The 23759-nt window shown below is 40.8% G+C and overlaps 1 protein-coding gene across 3 annotated transcripts in view; it reads right to left on the bottom strand.

Moving 5' to 3' along the window:
* NF2 (NF2, moesin-ezrin-radixin like (MERLIN) tumor suppressor) overlaps window positions 1-21234 on the bottom strand; it is a 51675-nt gene extending 30441 nt beyond the window's left edge. For all 3 annotated transcript variants that reach the window (XM_072723151.1, XM_072723150.1, XM_072723152.1), the window contains exons 1-7: window positions 21108-21234; window positions 19048-19170; window positions 16888-16971; window positions 8264-8332; window positions 7304-7386; window positions 5331-5406; window positions 1024-1158 (exon numbers count right to left, since the gene is read on the bottom strand). In XM_072723151.1, coding sequence (XP_072579252.1) covers window positions 1024-1158; window positions 5331-5406; window positions 7304-7386; window positions 8264-8332; window positions 16888-16971; window positions 19048-19170; window positions 21108-21233 — 696 coding nt within the window. In that variant the 5' untranslated portion in view covers window position 21234. The remainder of the gene's footprint in view (window positions 1-1023; window positions 1159-5330; window positions 5407-7303; window positions 7387-8263; window positions 8333-16887; window positions 16972-19047; window positions 19171-21107) is intronic.
* Between the last annotated feature and the right edge of the window lie 2525 nt (window positions 21235-23759).

Below are 23759 nucleotides of genomic sequence, written 5' to 3'. Positions count from 1 at the left end.
CAACTGAGCACTGTCTGGGCCTGCGCCTTCTGCCCAATGTCCTGTGCTCTCAGGACTCACCCTCAACATCCCCTACCAGAAAAACACCTCCCCACCCTTGCCAGGGCTATGGCTTCAGGAAACATAGAGCTCAGCCCCTGCTATTCCCAATCACAGCTTACCTGATCCCTCTGCATCTCTGCTTCCTTATGTGACACAGATACCCCAAACCTGACCCCTACTCTTGTATGTTCTCAGGAGGAGGGAATCAGAATTGAGGTGAGAGTGTTCATAAGTGGAAAAGCGAAAAAGCACTGGATCACCCTCACTGCAGGTCTGTCTTACAGCAGCCAGGCCCTCGCTTGACTATAACTTCCCTGAGGGCTGAGACTGGATTTTCTAGATCTTTGTTTCTCCTATGAAACCTAACACAAAGCAGATCCTTGACAATTCCTTTGAAACTAACAAAGAACGAACTAGTGAACAAACAAACATAAGATTACAGTGTTTGGGAAAGGTCACCATCCTATATAGAAATATCTGACTTCTAACTTAAAGTGTTCAGCTAAGTTCTCCAAATTTAATTATTCTCAAATTCTCACAAGCAGTTAGTTCTGATATTCTTACTTAATTATCACTGAGACACACTCTCTCTCACACACACACTGGACACAGAGAGAGAGGGCTTACTGCCTACTATACTTAAAAATACAAAGAGAATTTCTCTCTAGAAATAGAAAGCCTAGTATAATAAGAAGAGGTTACTTTCTGGATTGTTTACTATTCTTTGGAGGTAAGTCTTGACAAGTTGAGCTCCCCAGCCTCTTGTTAGTCAGCAGGGGGGTTTAGGGATGCCATTTGAAAATAGGATGCCAATAGTATTCTGTTAACAGAAAACAAAAACCAAAAACCCAAAGCCTGGGGTTAAAGGATTTTACTGGTAACAAGGAGAAGTCTGGCTCGGGACCACTATAGCAAGGAGGAGAGAGGGGGAAAGTCCATAAGCTGCATGACTGGCACATCTGCATGCGAAGCATGTCCTACCTCCTTGTCGCTGTATGAGATATTACGGATTTCATTCCATGGGAAGGAGATCTTGGGGGTCAGCCTGTTCTCAGGGTCATAGATGTGAAGCCCCAGAGCATCCACTCCAAGCAGCAACTCAGTGCCCTTTTTATTCTGTAGATTGAACAAAGATCAGTCACTATCAGCACCGGTGGAAGTTTGAAATTTTATTCAACTTCCTAAAGAAACTGGCATACACTGTTATATCTGACGAGTTCCAACAGGCCTCAACAGAAGTCACAGCTATTGTGTAACCCAGGGGGCCCCCAGCTTCCTAAATTGGGGCAGGCAGAGGCAAAATACAGTTCTCAGGGCTCATGTCCCAGAGACGGGTCACTGGGGCCTTCTGTTACTGGCTCGATGGCTAATATAGCAGCAATCTAAGCATTGTTACCTTCAATTAAATATTGTAGTCATCCCCTGCCCCCCTTCATCTGTGGTTTTGCTTTCTACAGTTTCAGTTACCAAGGTCTGGAAGCAGATGATCCTCCTTCTGAACTACCATTAGGTCAGTAGTAGCCTAATGCTACATCACAACACCTATGTGATTCACTTTACTTCGTCTCTTCATGTAGACATTTTATCATCTCACATCATCATAAAAAGAGTGAGTACAGGGATCCCTGGGTGGCGCAGCGGTTTAGCGCCTGCCTTTGGCCCAGGGCGCGATCCTGGAGACCCAGGATCGAATCCCACGTCGGGCTCCCGGTGCATGGAGCCTGCTTCTCCCTCTGCCTATGTCTCTGCCTCTCTCTCTCTCTCTCTCTCTGTGACTATCATAAATAAATAAATTAAAAAAAAAAAAAAAGAGTGAGTACAGTACAATAAGATGTTTTGAGAGAGAAAGAACATGTTCACATAGCTTTTATTATAGTATACTGTTATAACCGTTCTTTTTTTGTTATTATTATTACTCTTACATTGTGCCTAATTTATATATTAAACTTAACACAAGTATACATATTTTTAAAAAAAACATATTATAGTATACATAGGGTCTGGTATTATCCACGGTAGCAGGCATTCATGGGGGGGGGGGGGTCTTGGAAAGGTACCTCTGTGGATGAGGGGGAACTATTATAATCAGGTTATCATAGATGTAGAATAAAAACCTGTAGGATTAAAAAAACAAAAACAAAAACAAAAACCTGTAGGATTAAACATCTCTTACATTAAAAGAAAACGTAGCTGTACTACCAGAAGGAAAATTCTTTTTTTTTTTTCTTTTTTTTAAGTAGACAACATGCCCAGAGTAGAGCCCAACACAGGGCTTGAACTCATGACCCTGAGATTAAGACCTGAGCTGAGATCAAGAGTCTGACACTTAACTGAACCACCCAGGTGCCCCACTAGAAAGAAAATTCTAAGTGCTGGGATCAAAGGGTTTTCTTTTTTTTAAAAAAAAGAATCCTATTTATTTACTCATGAGAGACACACAGAAAATGAGGCAGAGACACGGGCAGAGGGAGAAGCAGGCTCCCTGCAAGGAGCCCGATGTGGGACTCGATCCCGGGGCCCAGGATCACATCCAGAGCTAAAGGCAGATGCCCAACCTCTGAGCCACCCAGGTGTCCCCAAATGGTTTTATTTTATGTTAAAATGTATTCTTAGTGTGATAAAGCAAATATAGTAAAATGTTAATTATAGAACCTAGACAGTGGGTATATATGGATATTCACTGTAAAATTCTTTCAACTTTCTTATATGTTCGAAATTGTTTATAATAGAATATTGGAAAAAATTTACCAGAATGAATTGTATATAAATACCTCAGGGTGCCTGGGTGGCTCAGTCAGTTAAGTATCTGAATCTTAGTTTTGCTCAGGTCATGATCTCAGGATCCTGGGATCAAGCCACAGGTCGAGTTCTGTGCTCAGTGGGGAATCTGCTTAAGATTCTCCCCCTCTAAAATAAAAAAAAAAATAAAAAGAAAGATTCTCTCCCTCTTCCCCCCTCCCACCCTTCCTCAAATAACTAAATCTTTTAAAAAAGAAATTTTATCTCAATAAAGTTGTTTGAAATGTTAACTTTATGTTGGTTGGCATATGTTGGTTGGCAGTCAGAGTAGACATAGAGCAAGTGTCCTGGACCCCCAGATCACTGACCCAGCTATGCACCTGGAAGCTACATCCTCAGGCTGAAGGCCCATACACCTGCACTGTGTGGTATGGCCTTTGTGCGGTAATAGAAGGAAGCTCCCTGTACAAGGACTTAAAGCATCTGACCTATTGCTGACAACTAGGAAACTGAACCAGACTCAAAGGCAGGAAAATAGGTCTGCAAACCGAGAAGGTGCTCAGACTGTGATAAGAAGGACCAATCTAACAATAGGTGTCAGGTGGACAAGTGAGTGCTCCAAGATAAATCTTTTTACTCCTTCAAAAGCCCCCAAGTCCGGTGCTATTACCAAACCTTGAGAGAGATTCCTCTGTTTGTCTGCAAAGCTCTTAAAACTACCGCACTAACACAAGTGAGTCTTTGCTTTTTGTTTTGTTTTTTTAAAGATTTTGTTTATTCATGAGAGACAGAGACAGAGAGGCAGAGACACAGGCAAAGGGAGAAGCAGGCTCCATGCAGGGAGCCCGACGTGGGACTCAATCCCGGGTTTCCAGGAACATGCCCTGGGCTGAAGGCAGGTGCTAAACCACCGAGCCACCCAGGCGTCCCACAAGTGAGTCTTTGTACTTTTAAGTGCTGCGGTACATTTTGGAAAATGACATAATTCATTATGTTTGTGACTAGTTTAAATTAAAAAAAATAAAAAAGGATTCTATCCTCTGCTTCCTATTATGACTCCCAACACTTCGAGAGAATAAACAGAGAGGCAGGACTCAAGCAGTCTCTGTTAAATTGTTTTAAGCACATAATTTTCTTAGTTGATGGTGAAATCAGGGGAACTTGAACACAAAAGACACTAAAATATCCATTAGCCATGTCTACTGTGTAATACAAAACACATACACACACACAATTGTGTATTTTAATCTGCTATAGAAATATTTCCTAATAAGAAACTTTTTTTAAGGACTGTAAAACACTAGTTTTCTAGTATCTAGATGGTGGGCATATGGGCCAAGAGGAATTAAGTGGCCAAAACCACAGAAATATGTTAAATTAGTCTGTACTTAAACAAACCAGACAATCAGCAGATAAAAATGAATAAAACTTAAGAAAGTAACCTTTTGCGTTAATATAGAAAGTCTTTTAGGTAGGCACTTGTTTACTATATGAAATAACAGAACTTGCCAGTATAATTTTATACAAAGCAATCCATTAAAAATTTTGTATTTAAAAAATAAATCAGGTAGAAAGCTATCCTACATTATTTAAAATGTATTATAATTTACTTAAACTGCATACAAAATTTATAGGAACCCAAAAAAGGAAAGCAAACCATAATTATGGTATGAAAGGTGAGCCACTGAAGCGCTGGATGGCCCAGTCAGTTAAATGTCTGACTTCTGATTTTGGCTCAGGTCATGATCTCAGGGTCCTGAGATTGAGTCCCCAGGGTCTCTGTGCTGGGTGTGGAGTCTGCCTAAGATTCTCTCTCCCTCTCCTTCTGCCCCTCCCACCACCCCCCTCTCTCAAAAGGAAGGAAGGAAGGCAGGCAGGCAGGCAGACTGCTGTGGGTGATTGTTTAACATCTACTTATCTGCAATTTGGAACCAGCAATGGAGTACCTGAGCCAACTGCATTAATTCCTCTGGAAGGAGCTCCCATGTGCTGCATCTAGCAGCAGAACCTCTGGAGAAAGATGCTCAAGAGGCTCACAGAGCCAGGACTGAGAACAGAAGCCTCTGGTGCAGAAGCAGTGAGTTCCCAGAGGACAGTAGGACTATTAATGGTCTAAATAGAAAACCAATTAGCCTGCTAGTGAGAACAAGAGTCCTACCCAAACAAATCAGTAATCTATAAAAGCAGCTTTACTCTTCCTTGTGGCCTGGGGGAAGAAAGTATTTACAGGTGCTCTCTGTGGGCCAGATCCCAAAGAGCCAGAAATAATCAAACCTTACACTCAGAGCATTCAAACAGGTTTCTGCTGAGCATAGGACCAGGCCCAAGTCCCCTTGGGGGCTCAACTGACAATTAATTACCTAGGATCTAACTGAAGTCCAAAAATAGAAAATGAGACTATAAGACCCTCTCCCCTTCCTCTTCTCTTCTCCTCCATTGAACCATTAAAGAGTCTGCCACCCTGGAAGAAGGAAGTAACCCATTTTAGCAGTCTGCATCTGATTCAGTCTCTGTTTATACACAGGGAACTCAAAGAGGCTTCAACACACCCGGATTGCAAAGTAGTTCACACCGTACATCTCCAGGTCCTGAGCTATCTTCAAATATTCCATTTCAGCTTCATCCCTGTGAGGAGAATGAAAGACGCTGTCACTGGAGCTAAGTGAGAAAACAGAGGGCGGGCCAACCTGTGTGCCAGCCAGAGCAGATACCAACAGATCTCTTCCCAGCCCTAAGTCTATGAAACACACGGAGGTCAAGTAGAATTTCCCATCCCCATAAAAGCCAGAGAACAGATTCATTACAGTGTCTCTTGGCTTCAATTTCATGCTTTGTCCTTGGTAAATAATGATACTCGGCTCAAGGAATTCAAGAAAGCACGTGGTATATTATCTTTACCTCTCAAATGGATTTGGATATGCAGAATTAAGTTGTGGCTTTATCTGATTGTGAACTTTCTTCACCTAAGTTTTGGTATTCAAACAATTCTCTCTGAGAGCTACCTTCCTGACTTTTATTTCTTTGGGTGCTGTTGGAGGTTAGGCCAAGAGCTATCTGGGCTGTAAAATCCAAGCCAGGTCACCTATTTCTAAGCTATGAGTCAAATTTAAAGTAAGCTCTTAAAGCAGCAATGACTTGCAGAAAACTTCCAAATAGGTACAATATTGAAATATTTTAACTTGATCTCACTATGACCTTGCCTCTTGTCTTTCTCCAATCTCAAAATGTTCTCAAATGAATTTTAAAAATTCAGCCTAAGAGAACATACAGTGTTAGCAAGCATGTGGAGCAACTAGAAATCACACACACTGCTGATGTAAATTGCTATAATAACTCTTGAAAAATTGTTTGATGTTATTTTAATAGCAAAAACCAAGAGACAGCCCAACACCCTCAATGTCCATCAGTAGTACAATGGATAACTCACGCTTTATTAATATAGTGGAATTCTGCACAGCAATGAAAATGAAAATTTTACTGCTGTTACATACCACAAGCCCAAATCTCACAATATGATGCTGAGTAAAAGAAGTGAGACACAAAAAATAAAGGCTGTCCCACTGCATTTATAAAAAACTTAAAACAGGCACCACTACTCAATGGAATTAGGGATCAGAAGAGTAGTTAGCTTTGAGCAGGAAGGATGGTGAGTTAAGGCAGGAAGGTCATGTGCTATCGTCACCTGGTATTACACGGTATTTTCACTTTGTGATAATTCATTGAGTGGTACATTTATGACTTGTCCACTTTTCAGTACACAAATTTTTAAAAACAAAAGCACATTATAGGAAGTTGATTTGGAGAAGAGGATGGTATTTTAAAGGCTAATGAAAAGATGATCAGTTCCTACAGTGATCAGGGAAATGCTAATGAATACTTAAGATTCAATAAGTCACCTTTTATATTACAAAAATTAGATTGATAAAAATGAATATTGGAGAGAGAAATGGGGGGGGAAGACATGCACATACACTGTTGGTAGGTAGGTAAATAGGTACAATCTTTCTGGAAGGCGATTTACTGGCACCTGTCAACACAAAATGCTCACATCCTTTGACTCAGCAACTCTTGCAAAGAATGTATCCTCAGAACTACTCATTTAATTATATAACAATATTAGACTGTACATTGCAGGAAGAAAAAAATCTATAGCTTCTCCAAATGTCATCAGTAGAAGAATGGACAAAAAAGCTATGGGATATCCATACACTCTAATCCTTAACATGAAACTGAATTACCAATGAATGTAATGGGTCTTTTCATCTGGACAGACTGTGCATGCATTAAAAGAAGGACACAAAAAAAAAAAATAAAATAAAATAAAATAAAAAAAAAAAAAAAAAAAGAAGGACACAAAACTGAAGGCCAGCTACTCCCAGCTCTCCCTTTTCCTTCTATATACCTCGGTACTGCATTTTGTTCAACAAGCATGTCCTAATTTTGTATTCCAAAAACAAAACAAAACAACAAGAACAACAAAAAACCCATATGGAAATGTAAACCCATAATGAAGCAGCCTCACCTGGCTCGGCCTCGGTGCTCTGCGTACCAGGCTGTAATTCTCTCCTCCCACATTTCTGGAGTCATTTGATACAGATTTATTACCTACCAAAAAATAGAGTGAAACAAAAAACCCACACACAAAGAAAATTTGGGTATTGTTTGCCATTTTTATAATTATGCATCATTTTTACAAAACAGCAAAGCTATTTTTAAAAAGCCACATATAGGGAGCCAGTAACATTGCAGAGGTGGGTGTGTAAACAAGCGCCATTCAATCTGAGTCACAACTTAGAAGGGTGCACCGTTACTCAGGCCTAAGTGCACCCCTTGCCCAGCTGCAGCCCCTCTTTCTCGGGCTGTGCATCCCAGAGGGAGGAGCTCGGCCAAGCTCTGTCAGAAGTGCTCACTAATCTTGGGTCTGCTGGCTGGGCCAAACTGTATGTGCTGCCCCCTCCTCCTGCACAAAAGCCATCAAAGGAGCAGGGAAAGTCAGGGAAAGGTGAGAAGCAGGCCTTTATTACACATGACAGATGAGTGGAGCTATAAAATGGGGAGCAGCAAAAGGGAGGGAAGGCCTGCTTCTGTGGCTAATGGACAATAAAAACACCACCAAGGATTAAAAACAATGTCCACCCCAATTCATCTCTGTTCTCCCTGCCCCACTGCAAACAGCTCAGCTCCCTGAGCTGAACACATGCTGCTCCAACAGTCTTTCCTGGGAATCACCGGTGCTCACCCACTTTGAAGGAAACAAACATTCAAGGCCATGCTAGTTCTGGCAATGGTAAACAAACTTCATGAACCAGTGCTTTTTAATATTCTTAACAGAAATTCTACATTTCTCATTCATGATTGATTACAAAATATTTATTTAAATGTTTTTGCCAGGTACTTCCAATATTCCTTCAAGTCCCCCAGTTACCTTTTTCATAGACCACATCTCCACTGTGTCTCCCCAAACAGGGGATTGATTTCTTACCCTTTTTGGAAGCAATTCCTCTTGGGCCAAAAATCCACGTTTGTGAACAGAGGGGTCGTAGTCACCATACTGGAAGGAGAAGAAAGGGAGGGCAAGTGATTGAGATTCTAGAGACAAATGCCATTTCTGAACAGAGCTCGACTCTATCTTATCCCCTCCCAGCTCGGGGAGCAATTCAGTTCCAATTCAGTTCCAATGACAAGTCAAGATTTCAACCTTGCTAGTTTGTTATCCTTGAATGAAAATACAAAGCTGATTATATCTATGAACAGAGTTGTATAATCCCATGAGGGATGGATGGGTGATGTGCTAATAAGAATGTGACATTTGTATGGAAATGTAGCTGTGTTTTCTAACCCACAAAGAAAGCAGCCACTACCAAAACATTAGCTTTTGAAAGGAAATAACAAAACACAACTGTGAAAGTTGTAATTAGCAACGTGTGATAAGAGTCTTACCTACAAATCCTTCTAAGTGGATGGTAATTGGAGCCAATTGCTAGGTTGGGAGCTGGGAATAACGCAGGCAGTAGTTTTAATACCTTTCATTCAGGCTCTGAAAAGAGCTTTGGAGAAATCTGATACCAATGCTGTCATTCCCATTGCACAAAGAAACGGAGAAAAAGGTTAACTAATTTCCCTGAAGCTACAGAGCAAGTGACTAGTGGGGCCAGAAATAGGCCCTGTATTTTAATGTACCCATTCAGGGACAATAACTTGGAAATTCATATTCTGATTTAAGAAAAAATATCCCTGGGACGCCTGAGTGGCTCAGTCGGTTAAGTGTCTGCCGCCTTTGTCTCAGGGCATGATCCCCAGGTCTTGGGATTGAGCCCCATATCAGGCTCCTTGCTCAGGGGGGAGCCTGCTTCTCCCTCTCCCTCTGCTACTTCCCCTGCTTGTGTGTGCACTCTCTCTCTGTCAAATAAATAAATAAAATCTTTAAAAGAAGAAAAAAGAAAAAATCTCTCTTTCCGAGAACACTTAAGTCTGACCAGGCATTAAAAAATGAAGACATTTTTCTTTCTTTCTTTCTTTTTTCAGAGAGAGAGAGAGAGAGCGCGCACGCACATGAACAAGTGGGCAGTGAGGAAGGGCAGAGGGAGGGAGAGGAGAGAATCTTACACAAACTCCCCGCTCAGTAATGAGCCCAACACAGGGCTCAGTCTCATGACTACGAGATCATGACCTGAGCCAAAATCAAGAGTCAGAAGCTTAAGTGACTTAGCCACCCAGGCGCCCCCCCCAAAATAAAGGTATTTCTTAGAAGGAACTATAAACATATTAAATATAAAAATCAAAGCCTGTCTCTTGGGATTGAACAATGTTCATTAGCAACTTTAAATTGTGCCTTATTCCCATGCCACCCTGTTAAAAAGCACTATGAATTAATTAATGTTTTCTATGAATCTCATCATTATCTTTCAAATAGCAGAATTGTACCACGCTATTTTATGAATGTTAAAGTAATTAACTTGTCAAATTTAAATATTTAAAATATGCCACAGTTTCTGTACCTCTGTCTAGGCATGTCTTCATTTAAAAAAACCTGAAGGAACCTGGTATCTCTTGATGTCCCAAAGGCCTGAGGATGTGATGAGCCAGTAACCGGACTGAGTTTTAAGGGCATTGTCTTGGGAGGGAGCTGCAGAGTACAGGCAGCGGCCTAGCTCTGGAAGCAGGCTGCTAAAGGCTCAATCCCAGCTCTTCTACTTAGTAGCTGTAATCTTAGAAATTTTTGTGTCTCAGTTTTCTCATCTGTTAAATGGGGGATAATGACACTATTTGTTTTACAGGACTTTGGGAGGATTAAATGAAATAATACCCATAAAAATTGTAAAACTATGTTTGACACATAGCACTCAATACAACCTGATATCAAAAGACAAAAACTCAGTGGTGCCTGGATGGTCAGTCAGTTAAGCAGTTAAGCAGTTAAGCATCTGCCTTCGGCTCAGGTCATAATCCCGGGGTCCTGGAATTGAGCCCCACACTGGGCTCCTCGCTCAGCAGGGAGCCTGCTTCTCCCTCTCCCTCTGCCTGTTGCTCCCCCTGCTTGTGCTCTGTCAAACAAATAAAAATCTTACCAAAAAAAGGCCAAAAACTCTGTTGCATTACCTCTGAGTCTCTTTCCTAATTTGTTACATGAGTGTTGGTCTTAGAGGATTTTGAAGGGGGGCTGGTCTGGAGTATCCCTCTGAGGCCTGGGACATCCTCCCTCTCAACTTCAGCTTTCTTATTTGAAAAGCCAGGGTCATAATAGTGCCTACCTGGTAAGGGGGTGATGAGGATGAAGATGATCTAGAGAAGCATTTTTACATAGTGCTTGGCTTATTGCAAATGTCAGTATTATCCTCTGCATTATTTATGACATTGGCCACTGTTTGCCTCTCTGATTTCTGAAGGAGTAGGATGCGAAAGCAAGCTGTTAGTTGCATTTGCAAACCTCTTAATGGTGCTGACCAAACTCTAAATGCAGAAGTAAGCAGATATGCAAAGTTAAAGTTGTAAATCCAGGTTCCAAAGGCTCATGAGATTAATGACCCACATTATCATACTGAGCTCCCAGCTACTTCAAGTGATCAAATGTTACACATCTGAGCAATGCAGAGGCAGCTTAAGGAACTTCATCACTGGACTAACTCCACTTACAACATTAAAGCCACCTTGATGTGTGTGTCTGCTCTCAAATGTCTCCTTAAAAAACAAAAGGAGGAGAAAATCTTTAAGTGGTGGCAGTTGGTTAAGATAAAAGAAAGTCGTGCCACTCCGTAGATGGAGATGGCTGTCCCTCACCCTCTCTGTACACATGCATTCTAAAAACAGCCTGGAGTGAATTTACTTTAAAGCTAATGAAGTTTGGGTTTTTAGGCCCCAGCACCTGGGTAGGCTTGAATCTAATTTTATATTCACAATTTGGTACTCTTGCATTTAAAAAAGAAGCCCCCCCACAAAAGAAGCCCCTAAGTTCTATCAACTTTAAGTCCCACAAAACCTGGATCCACCCTAATATAAACCAATTGAATTTAAACTCAAGAAAGAAAGGAGCTCACCATTTAAAGGACTCTTGAAGTCAATTCTTAGGTTAAATAGAAACTTTTTCTGGATGTGAAATGCTATCCAACCTCTATATACACGGAAAATTAGACCAAATGCTTTGAACAGGATTTCACAAAACAAAGATTTGATCAATACATACATAGAACAAATAGATTCTTACCACATACCAGTCCACTAAATTCCAGGTGGATTAAAGACTCAAACCTATAAATGAAAATCCATAAAAATACCAGAACAAAATATAGGATATGTGTACAACGGTTGGTGAAACCATTCTAAAATCACTCAAAACATAAAAAGAAAAAGATTGACAAATCTGATACATGTAAAAAGAGATAAAAGGTTAACACCCATAATATATGGAGCTCCTATAAATCATTTAGAAAAAGACAATACAGTAGAAAAATGGGTAAGCTCTAAACACTTGATTCACAGAGGAAAGAAATACAAATCACAAGTAAATCTGTGAAAATATTCTCAGCCCCTATGGTAATCAGGAAACAAAAACTTCAGGAAAAAATTCTTTTTCTGTCGGATTAGCAAAAATTTTGAAAGACTATTAACATCCACTGTTGCTGAGGATGTAGAAAAACAGGTATTCTCACATGCTGTTCTTAAAAGTTAAATTAGAACAGGATGTGTGGGTGGCTCAGTGGTTGAGAATCTGCCTTTGGCTCAGGTCATGATCCTGGGGTCCTGGGATCCAGTCCCGCATCAGGCTCCCTACAGGGAGCCTGCTTCTCCCTCTGCCTATGATTCTGCTTCTCTTTCTCTCCGTGTCTCTCATGAATAAATAAGTAAAATCTTAAAAAAAAAAAAAAAAAGTTAAATTAGGACAAAACTTTTGGAGGACAATTTGGCCATACACATTTAATGTTTTTTATTCCAATAAATACACAAAATTCACCATTGTAAACATACAATTCAGCAGTCTTTAGGATATTCAGAATGTTGTACAACTACTGCCACTATCTAATTCCAGAATATTTCCATCACCCCAAAAAGAAATCCCATACCCATTTAGCAGTGAAGTCCTGATTTCTTCCTCCTTCCAGCCCCTGGCAACCACTAAATCTACTTTCTGTCTCTACGGATTTGCCTGTTCTGGACATTTCATATAACTGGAATCACACAATAGGCAGCCTTTTATGTCTGGTTTCTTTCACTCAGCATTATTCAAATTTTAAAAGTTCTTATCCTTCAGCCCAGTTATGCCATTTCTTGGTATTTTTTCTAGAGAAAGATTGTTCCTATGTGCCCAAAGACGCATATTCAAAGATGTGCACTGCATTTGTTTAAACAATAGAAGAAAAACAAACCTACATATCTACCAATAATGAGACATTTAAATAATCCACAGTCCCTCTTTTTCAGGAAATACTGTTCGGTAGTTTAAAAATGAGGTGGACAGGGGCTCCTGGGTGGCTCAGTGGTTGAACATCTGCCTTTGGCTCAGATTGTGATCCCAGGATCCTGGGATGGAGTCCCACATCAGGCTCCTCACAGGGAGCCTGCCTCTCCCTCTGCCTATGTCTCTGCCTCTCTTTCTGTGTCTCTCGTGAATAAATAAAATCTTTTTTAAAAATTTAAAAATAAATAAATAAAAACGAAGTGGATCATCTATTCTAATAGTTTTAAGTAAAAAAGGCACACTGTATGGAAGTTCCTCTGGAGTAGCCACCTACAAGTGGAATTCTGGGGACACGGGGACGGGGTGTCCTCTCACCTGATGGGCTCCTACTGCATCCATCATTTTATAGGGATCAGGCCAGTTCACAGTCCCTTTCCATCAGCGCATGGGCTCAAACAACGTTTGTCTCTTATTTACTAATCCTTGTCAATCTTATGAGTTTGAAATGTATGTTAGTGTTGCTTTAATTTTTCTTTTTCTTGACTACCAGTGATGTTGAACATCTTTTTGTATTTACTGACCATTCTCATGTTCTCTTCTATAAAGTGCCTGTTATGCATGCCCTTTATACTCATATACTTTTTCTCATATACTCAAGAATCCTTTATATTCTGGAATATATCCGCAATTCTGCTTGTAGAAATCTACCTTAAGCGGAGAAAGCTTTTGCACATGTACACAAGGACTCATATAAAAGGATTTTCAGTAAGCATTGTTTATAATATGAGGAAAAAGGGAGCAACTAAACTTACCTCTCCCTTCAAAGGGGGATGGTTCAGTAAATTAGGCTTACTCATCAATGGCCACCATATAGCAATTACGATCATCTACATCTACACATACAACATGATACATCTCAAAATTGATGTTGAGTAGGAAAAAATATCAATATCTAAAAATATAAGCCAAAAAGGGGTGAGGGAATGTGCAAAGTATAGTACCATTTATATTTAACTTTTACCTCCTGGATATTTTCAAGCTGGTCTCCTCCCATCCAACTGACTACTGCCAGAGGTATGATCCTTAAAGCCTCTCGCCAGGATAACCACCGCACAGCCTTCTAACAGGTCTCCCTGCTTCCAAATCTGCCTCACTCCAATCTGTCCTTCACAGAGCCACCAGTCCAAGTCCCTGCTCTGCTGGGTGTCGGGTATACTTGGACCCAAGCTCAAGCTTGTAAATAAACCCTTGTGTGTTTGCATCAGTGTCAGCTCCTTGGTGGTTTCTCGGATACATAATCTTGGGCACAACATCTCTAAACTATAATAACTGGCTCTGCACCACCCACACAATAAAGTTAAGACCCTTTATGATCAGGACCCTTATAGACTTCTCCAGGCTTAACACTTGCCACTCTTCACCTATACTTTATGCATCCCCAACTTTTTAAGTGCCTGGCATCAAAGAGTACCAAGAAACACTAAGCCTCTTCTCCCACCATTCGTTTCTCTGAACACTAAGAGTCTGTCTATAGGTAAGCATTGCAAGACTGGTAAATTACATACCATTCTCTCCCAAAGTCATTTTTAATTAGAACACATTTCAAACACCAAAACCCAACAGGAGGCTTAAAACATTACAAGATGGTTTGGTATGTCATGTGACTGGACCAAAAAAAAAAAAAAAACAAACCACAAAACAACAAAAAAGCCAAGCAACAAAAAAAACCCCAAACCCAGCTCAGATTTTTTATTCAAACGGTCAAACATAACTCAAACTCTAACCAAGAAATATGGTTCTTGTCAACTGAACCATGTGATTAATATTTGTATTTATACTTTGAGGGTAATTGTTTCTTTATGCTTTGGAATTAGCTGTGTCTATATCATTCGAACAGCTGAAATACTGTAATGAATACATTTGTGCATAATTACATTCCAAGTGTTAATGAGCCCGATTCCCTTTCACACCATACTTCTAAAGTTCTTGTCTGTTTCAGAAAGATTGTGGGAGAAAACAAACTGAATATGATGGAAGAAAACCAGTATAGTTTCCTGAAAAGTTTGGACTTATGTGACCCTACAAATGAATCTGGAATTTGGAGAAAGACAGTGCGTGTTATCCAGAGACCTCCCTCACATGCTACACAGGAAGGGCAAGAGTCAGGCCACCCCTACACTAGGGTTCTCATCCCAGCTCTACTCTCTAGTTCCATTCTGCTTTAAATCCCATCCATCAAGAAGTGGGTATAAATCCCATTAAAAAAAGAATTAATATAAAGTATTACGACTTTAGACAAATTACTAATTCTTTCTGAACCTTAAATTACTCATCTGCAAAACGGGCATAATGGTCTCAAGCTGTGGCTCATGGAAAAGACTAGACTGAGTATCACATGAAATATTCATGTGTGACAACACTTTGTAAAACTGTAAAACATTACAGTCATGTAAGATCTTTTTAATATTGTAATCAGAGATACCTTTTTAATGTTAACCAACAGTCCTAGCAACCGGAAGCACATTATAATAATCTTTAGTTTCTCAAATGCAAACTCGAAGCCATAGATTACCTTTATTTGTAAGATCCTGAAAATTTACACTGGAAAAAACAGTTAGAACATCCTCCTCCATATGAACCACATATGCTGTGAATCACTTTCATCTCTAAATTAGTAGGATCCAAATTAGTAGGGCTTTCCTACAGTGAAATCTGTTTAAGCAAACATCTGCTGGTTCCCTGAAAAGTTATTTTTTTCCACAGGTGGCCTTTGAATTTGTGGTCCAAAATCCATGCAAAGGAAATGTAGCCTTTGAGATTAAAGCCCTTCAAAGAGAGGTAGTGTCCTTGAGAGCTTGGGTCTCCTCTCAGCTGGGGAGAAAGTGTGCTAAAAAGGAACTAGGTTCTGGGCCAGGAAGTGCTCAGATTTGATGAGAGTGACAATGACTGCTTCATCACTGTCAGGGCAATACTGATTGAAAGGACACATTTTTCCTGTTATTAATATTCTTAATCAAAGCATAAAAGGAAGCATATGTTTTAGTTGAATCAAGGCCCATTTTCTGTTTTTTCAATTACTCATTTTTCTGGGCAGTGGAATAGGGGAGGCACAAAACAATCCCAAAGCCATGAATTCTGCCCATAGCTTTACCCAAGATTGTCCAAATGACCTTGGGCAAATTGCTAAGAGCAGATACTCGTTTTAGTGTCTGTATCTGTGACAGAGTTAACAATCCCTCCTCAGGCCTGGTGAATACTCAGCAAATATTAGACGAGTCATCAAATGGCTGAATTGATTCTGGTGCTTCTGTTAGTCTAACCAGCATGAACAGACTCCCTCCCCCCCGCCAAATGACAGGCCAGTCATTTCCTGGCTTTGATTTGAAATTGTATTAAGCTACCCAAAAAAAGTGGGCTAAGAAGTTCAGAGTGTCTTACTAATTTTTATAACACCACAGGGAAATGGCTTTATGAACACCTCTAACGAAAAAGGAAAATAAAAACGGAACATATTATGCAAAATCACAAAAGTAATGAAGGTGCCCCAATTCTGGGGACCTTTTCTTATGCTGCAGTGGGAGGTAGGAAGCAGTAGGACCAAGTACAGGGGGTATCTGAGAGACATGAAGCACCCCTGACTGACCCTGTAGTTGGCCTTATGAAGACAGGACAAAACACAAGAGCAGTGGTCTCCTTCACCGCCATTCCCAATCCACAGTGATTTCTTTATGAAAGACTCACTGACAGCTCAACTGGGCTCAGGGCAGCCAAAAGGCCTGTCATCCCCAGCCATGAGCACAGCTACCATGCTCATCAGGGATGGATGAAGGAGGCAGTAGTGTGGTTCCCACACACAGGGCTGCCAGTCAGAAGATAAGTTTGGGATAAAGACCTGGGCCTTTCTGACCTAAAGGCTATAGTTTGGCCGAAACTAGAGACCATAAATTCATTTTCCCTGGTTAATAAAAAGTCCGGCGACTGTAATTAACCACATGTGCATAATGAGATTACACAGACAATTCATCATAATCCTCACAAGATTATACAGAATCTGGGACAGTGATAATAGTTTCTGCAGCCCACAAGTCTTAAACGTCTCCTTCCTGGGGAAAGTCCCTCTGAAGCCTAGAAAAACCAAAGAAACAAAAGACTGAAGTGCTCCTGTGACACACATTAATGCCAAGGAGGAAGGCACTTCCCTTCTTTGAGCCTACCTTAGCCTGGACGGCGTAAGAAGCCAGGAGCACAGAAGCCTCGGGAGGGCAGTAGATCTTTTCATCTAAAATCTGCTTCTTTACCTAAAAGGGGCAACAAGGGAGACATGACACTGTGTGCGAGGAAGTGAGCTGTACATGCTGGTCACAGCAGATGGCTGCAGGGTGTTCTAATGAGGGCTGCCAAACCAGTCTGTTAATGATTTTCTTACAAAGGGTACAATTTTTTTATTGCTGCAGACAGGTTGGGAGTTCAGTCACTGAGAAGTCATTGGTAAGATGACTACGCATAAAAGAAACCCTTATATTTTCTATTCATGATCAAATGCTGAAGAGGAAAAAGACTTTTCTGGTTAAAATAGCGACTGATATCTGGACTGTGACAGACGGAAGCTGTGAATTCCGGAAGTGTGAGTACCAGCTCTGGTGGTGATTGTGGCCTCGGCCCCTGCTGAGCACACACACCACTAGAGGAAATGGAGTCTACTTTAAAGTCTTAACACAAGGCAAAAGTCAGCAAGGCCACTGAGTTATGACTGCAGGAAAAAAACCATCACATTCAAAATGCCTGCTCTAAGGAGAAAGGAAGCAATAAAGTTTGATCGATTAAACTCTTAAGTACATGTGAGGTCCAGGAAATATAATTCTTAAGCCATAATGTTGAATTAACATATCTCATTGCATTTAATTTCTTAGAATGGTGAAGCGTGTGATGTTCCAGACAGAGAGGCAAGAGAGCCTCCCGAAGTGGGGGCACACTGAAATAAACATAACAGGAAAGCCAACTTTCTTTTCAAAGATGGCAACAGTCACCAGATTCATAAAAGTAGTAAATTTTGCCTTGCTCAGAAGTGAAAATACTCTACCATTTCAGTATGAGGGAAAATTAAGTCAAAGTCACATGAAGGATGGGTACTGCTTCTAAATGCTAACAAGAAAGCCATCTCTGTTAACGCTAGGACATTCTGGGGCCTAGGAGACTATTGTGTGGCTTTATTCAAAGCACTGCAACTTTCTAATCCCTTGGTTTCTTTTCAAAGGGGGAAAAAAAATCCACACTGTGGATTTTTCAGTAGATAAACTGAAAAGGTTTCCCTCTGAAGGAAAATGTTAGGGATGGGGAGTCTGAGTGTGTGTGTGTGTGTGTGTGTGTGTAAATATATGCACACTCACACTTTTTTTTTTTTTTTTTAAACAAATTATTTGGGGGTTTTACTACATTTAACTTAATATTTACTGAACATAACAATCTGAGACTCAAACTAATTATATGAGGACTATTTATACAAGGACTATGTGACAGAACATACATCTATTTCTGGGAAATAACCAATGCTCCTGTGCAATCTGCTCTCTTACTGACAGTGAGCACCTTTGGGCACACAAGCAGCTCCAGCGCCAGTCCCTGCAACTAATCATGAAACTGGGGCAGTGCTCTAATTGAGCAGTTAGAACACAAACAAAACTGACAAGAGTTTCATCCTCATACTAACTCCTACTCACTGTCTCCCAGTGACAGCCAACTAGTGGTCTTTGAACCCACAGTTACAGAGCTCCTCACTTGTTGAACTGGGTTGGGCAGTTACTTATGGAATGCCTACTATGCACTCGGTGAGCCTTGCCTTCAAGGGGCTTATAGTCTAACAAAGAAGTGGGAGAGGAATATGACACTTCAAGGCAATGGGCAGCACGAAGCACAATGTCTGAAGTTCCACATGTGTAGAATTAGCCATGTGGAGTGAAACTCCAACTCACTGGAGTTCTGAAGTCCTATCTTAATGACCCCAGATTTCAAACTTTTGGAAGAACTACTCTAAGACTCTCTCTTTGGACTTCCTTTGTACCTATTAGGTACTTTTCACTCAGTGACAAGAAAACAGGATCCATCTTCAAGGAGACTTCAAGTCAGAGACCCCTTCCTTACACTACCAGTTTTGCAATCTCGTCTGACACCAATTCACATCACTCGAGTGCAGTTCTATTCCAAGGGGTTTTGGTTTTTTTCCCATTATGGAACCAGAGGGACTGACTTCCCAAAGGCAGACCATTTTTGCAATGTGAAGACATCTGTGGCCAACTCCAAGGGGGTCATCCAGGCTGCCCTAGCAATGCGTGGGCAAGCTCTTGCAGAACAAACGGGGCTAGCACGGACAGGGGTACCTGCAGGAAGAATAAATGTTGCGTGATCTCCTGAACCAGCTCCTCCTCAGCATTCTCAGGATAAAATTTGGCCAGGAAGTGAAAGGTGACGGGTTCTTCCTTTGAAACATCATGATCCAGCACCTGCACAATTACAAAAGTAAAAGAAGAGCAAGCTATGTTGGCATCTGTTTCTCCCCGGCCACCATCAAAGAACCTTTCACATAGAGCATAAAAATGTTTTTCTCTCTCTACATTCATCACATGTCCCAAAGGTTATGGTCTTACAGTATGAAGCATTCACAAAGCCATCTATAACAAGAGGTAATATTCACCTCACATGGCGTTTCTGAACCAAATTAATCAATATCCCCAAAGGGGAGTAGAGCTAAGATTATTAAGGCACAGATGTTCTCAAGGCCACAGAGATAGTTAAAAACTAGAAATTTATAGCTCAGAGGTCTTGGGCACTATCCTTTACAGTGGGCTGACGGTTTTTTAATTTTCTGAACTAGTGGAATCTTCCTTTATTCTTTTTTCTTGCTGCCAACCCCCAACATTTAGGTCCATATTGAGATGGAGCTTAGAGATGATGAACCCTATCTTTGTAAAATCCTCTAAACATTAACTGAACAACAGAAGTGATATGTGTCCATGGTGGCAACCCTTTGTTTCAAGGAACCTCTAGAGATGCCCTACAAAATACTTGAGCACAGTCAGTAAACCATGCTGCCTTTAATCTTCCAACAATTTCATCCACCCACTGAAAAGCTTGAACCATCTGCTCTCCAGAATGAATTTCATTTCAGGACATAAACATGCCATGTGACAAGCTACAAGGCTCCATTAACATGTGTCATAATTTATTTCCTTTGAGCAGCAAGGTTCCATGGCTCCTGATGCCCCCAATCTAATATCCATTTGGCTAACACTCAGGTATGATTTAAAATTTACTTTGCTGAGATTCACAAAAAGATACGGAAAGTTTTGCTGTCTTAGATAGATAATTCTTCATGCTTCTGCCCAAATTCCAAGTGGCAATGCCCAGGAGACCCAAAATAAACCAGATCTAGGACACTCTCATGGACATTGGTGCATGGTGGCATTCTGATGCTTATGATCATTGGGAATTACCATATGAAATTTATAACCAGTGGAGATTCCAACATGATTCAGATTACTGTGTACATATGGAAACACAAATTGAACACTTGAGTTTAGAGTCAAACTTGTAAAAAAACAGGAGGCATTCGTTGCTTATCATGCCATACAGCAGATGATAAAATCAATTGCAGAGGGTACCATTTGGGTAAGAATTAGACATTGACTTACTTTGAGATCTAGAGGACTTTTAGGAGTTACTAACAAAAACAAATGGCCCTGTTCCCAAATGTCTTCATGGTTAGGTAGGCAAGTAAGTAGGTAAGTGTGCCTTTGTGTGCATATGTGAATCTGTGCAGAAGGCAGTTCCCTTAGGCAATATCCATTTCTAAGCCACATTAGAACTGCTGGGAGTCTCAACTTGTCTTCTAAGCCTCAGAAGCCTCAGAGAATTATAAAGAAAAAAAAAACAAAAAACAGACATTCTTTCTTTGCCACAGGGACCAGGGCACTCTTTATTCCTTAGATCATGTTAATGTCTAAACTGAGTTGGGCCACAGTGTTTCTGAAAAAGACTTAAAAACATTCCCTAAAGAACATGAGTCCCAAGCAAATCTTTCAAAGACATAAACTATTAAAAAAAAGGATAATATAATAATTTTTATTCATAAAGCCTGAATAGTGGTTCAATAAATTAAACAGCATAAAGCCAGAAGCAATTAGCCTGGTGATAGGGAATAAAGAAGCCAGAGATGGCAACAGTTTCATCTTGGTTGGTTCTGCTTGTAGGAGAGCATGTGAGGAACAGATAGCCTGTGGCATCTTTGGGACCTGTTTTCTACGTGACTTACTTCAGGACTTGCCCCCTTCTCTACTGTGTATCCATAGTACCCCAAGATAAGCAAAGAAGCTAGGCACATGCTCAGGGAAAAACCAGAGCACACACCAGCCTCACTGGTCTCATCAAGTTCCAGCCCAACCTTCTTGTCCATTTTCAGCCAGGCCACGGTGTCCTTGATCGTGTACTGCAGTCCAAAGAACCAAGTTTCCCGAAGCCCCAGAGTCCGGCACACCAAGTCGAAGAGGTCCTTCCCCTTCCACTTCATCTGCAATATAACAAGCCAACAGGAAGGGTATTGTGAGCAAAAGTCATAATCTGCTTGAACAAAAACCTTTTCTCTGCACTCCCTACTCTCAGGTTCCAAAATGTGGGGATGACACTAAGATGGCTGATGAGCACAGAATTCCTAAATAATTTTAAAGCTTTCTACACAAACCATGAGTGGGAAAATACCAATTAGAGCTTAATGGCTTAATCACTCCAAAGCATACACAATACCTCCCTTGGACAGTTCCTTACAGATCTTAATATCCCCAAAGCTGCTAATTTAGGAAAGCTGGTAAATAAGCATCCTCATTTAGGAGAGTTTAGCCTCTTGAGTTAACCCAGGGAGATGGCTAGCTTCTAGGGATATTAATTTCTTTGAGATTTTGTCATTAATTTTTTTTTAACTCATGACACTGTCCTTTGATAAACAGCTACTGGTTTTGTTTGGTTTGGTTTGGTTTTAAAGACAAGTTTTACTGGAAGTTTTATTTAAAAAGCAAGAGAGGGGAGGAAGTTGTAACTGAAGTCATAAATCACGTACAAAAAGAGCCACTAGCAACCAGTCAGCCCAACCACCATCCTGATATATAACTGAAACCAAAGAAGAGGTGACTTACCCACAGTCACACAGAGCAATTTCAAACTCTGTATCTAAACCCAGGGGATGAACAAACACCAATATATTGCAGCATGCTTATCCTACAGCTTCACTTTCAAAAGGACCTAAACCAATGGTTGCTAAATCTTTTTCTCAGCTTTTCAATCAGAGAAAATGGAAAAGTACATTCAATATCTTAATAAGAGAAAAAAATGCCCAGCCACTTAGTAAATGTTGCCACCTTGTGGCTTCCAAGTTAAATCACCCAGGATGTTCCCATACTAGCCCCGTAGCTGGGCTGCCCCTCCCCCTCCCAGCCCCCAACATCACCCCCAACCCAAGGTATCTGGTGGACATTCAAATATACACTGGGTGCAGTTGTGAGCACACGAGACACATCATAGAGATGGAGGTCACAGTAAGAATAATTTGGGGATTCAAATGCAAAGTCACCAGACATACTGGAAGGGCAAGACCACTCGACTGCAGAAGCATCTGTCCTTCTCCTGCCCTCATTAGAAATCTTCTCCCAATGTCCTGGCACACAGAAAGTGCATAATGAAAAGGAATGGAAGAAAATTTAGGGTTTAGAGACATGTTATAAAAGCAAGAAGGAAGAAAAAGTGAGACTTCTGATATCTGGCTTTTGCTAAAACCTAATTTTACAGAGGATTTTTCAAGTAGGGCTTCTATTTTTAATATATATGAATGAACAGTGTGTTCTCTACGAGGTACTCAACAGGAAAGCCCATCCCTTCTCTGTGTTTACAGTCAAAGAGCAAAGTAGCAACCTATATGGAAGGGCACCAAAACTGCAGCAGACAAGTGGCTCAGATATGAATTGGCTTTTGTCCTTCACTGGGGAAGGCCATTTCTCCTGTATGCCCTTCCAGCCCTGCCCCATCTCCTCTCTGTGAGGAGAGGCCCCTGGGACACTGCAAAGGTTGAGGTCTTCAGAAATGATTTTGAGTAGATTAAATAAAATGACAAGTTTTATTTTTTAAAAAAATCTCCTTCCCCTTCTGCAAGTTTACTAAATGTTTGGTGGCACCCCCATTTCTCCAGTCTGACAATAGCACAAGGGTTTTTTTTTAATTCATGGCAGGTTTTAATTCCTACAGGCAGATTTCACTGAAGAAATGTTATGCTGGAAAACTAGAAGCTTTGGGATGCTGATTATCCTCTTGTCTCTATTTTAAGCCAGTACATAGTATATAAATTATAAATGACTACCTTTCTACAAGATAATGTAACGCTAAAGAACCAACATTAACTTGGAGAAGTTGAACACCCAGGGGCCTGGAAGATCACAGCATCGATTCCCAGGCTGTCATAACTCACGGCCACAGCCACAGCGGGACTGGGCTCTGCCATGGAGGCACCGTCGGCAAGCTGGATGTGCAGTGCATCTCAACCAAAGCTGCGAAGACGATGATGAGTCAATTTCTTGACTTTGGGGGTGTTTAAATTCTCAAGCACAGTATCATATTAATGCAGTTTTACAGTATTCCTTTCTACTTCTTTGTTTTTAAAATGCAAAACAATCCCCGAAAGCTAATAGACAATGTCTTTGTTCCCAGGAAGCTTGCAATAAAGTGAGGAAAGGGAAAAAAATTCTCACCCCCATTCAGAATGCCCCTATTTAGATTCTTAACTTTGACTCTAAGGTCAGATGTGAGCCAGAGTAATTACCTACTGTAGACTCTTCCCTTTAAGTAAAAATAAAGAAACTGAGCCACAGATTCTTTGGCAGCCTTCTGAATCAGGCATTGGTCTTTTCCTGGTGATCTAAGGGAGGCAACTCCCTCAGTTCCTCAGTGGCCTCTTTTCCTGCTCTGAGGGCTTCATTTGTCTTGCTCTCCACCAGCACTCCCCAACTACCTTTTCCTGGAAGAAACTGGTATCTCAATACTCTTCTCCTGCCCT

This window comes from Vulpes vulpes, chromosome 10 (genome assembly GCF_048418805.1).
Source record: "Vulpes vulpes isolate BD-2025 chromosome 10, VulVul3, whole genome shotgun sequence".
Taxonomy (NCBI): Eukaryota; Metazoa; Chordata; class Mammalia; order Carnivora; family Canidae; genus Vulpes; species Vulpes vulpes.
This window is presented reverse-complemented; position numbering and strand designations above follow the sequence as displayed.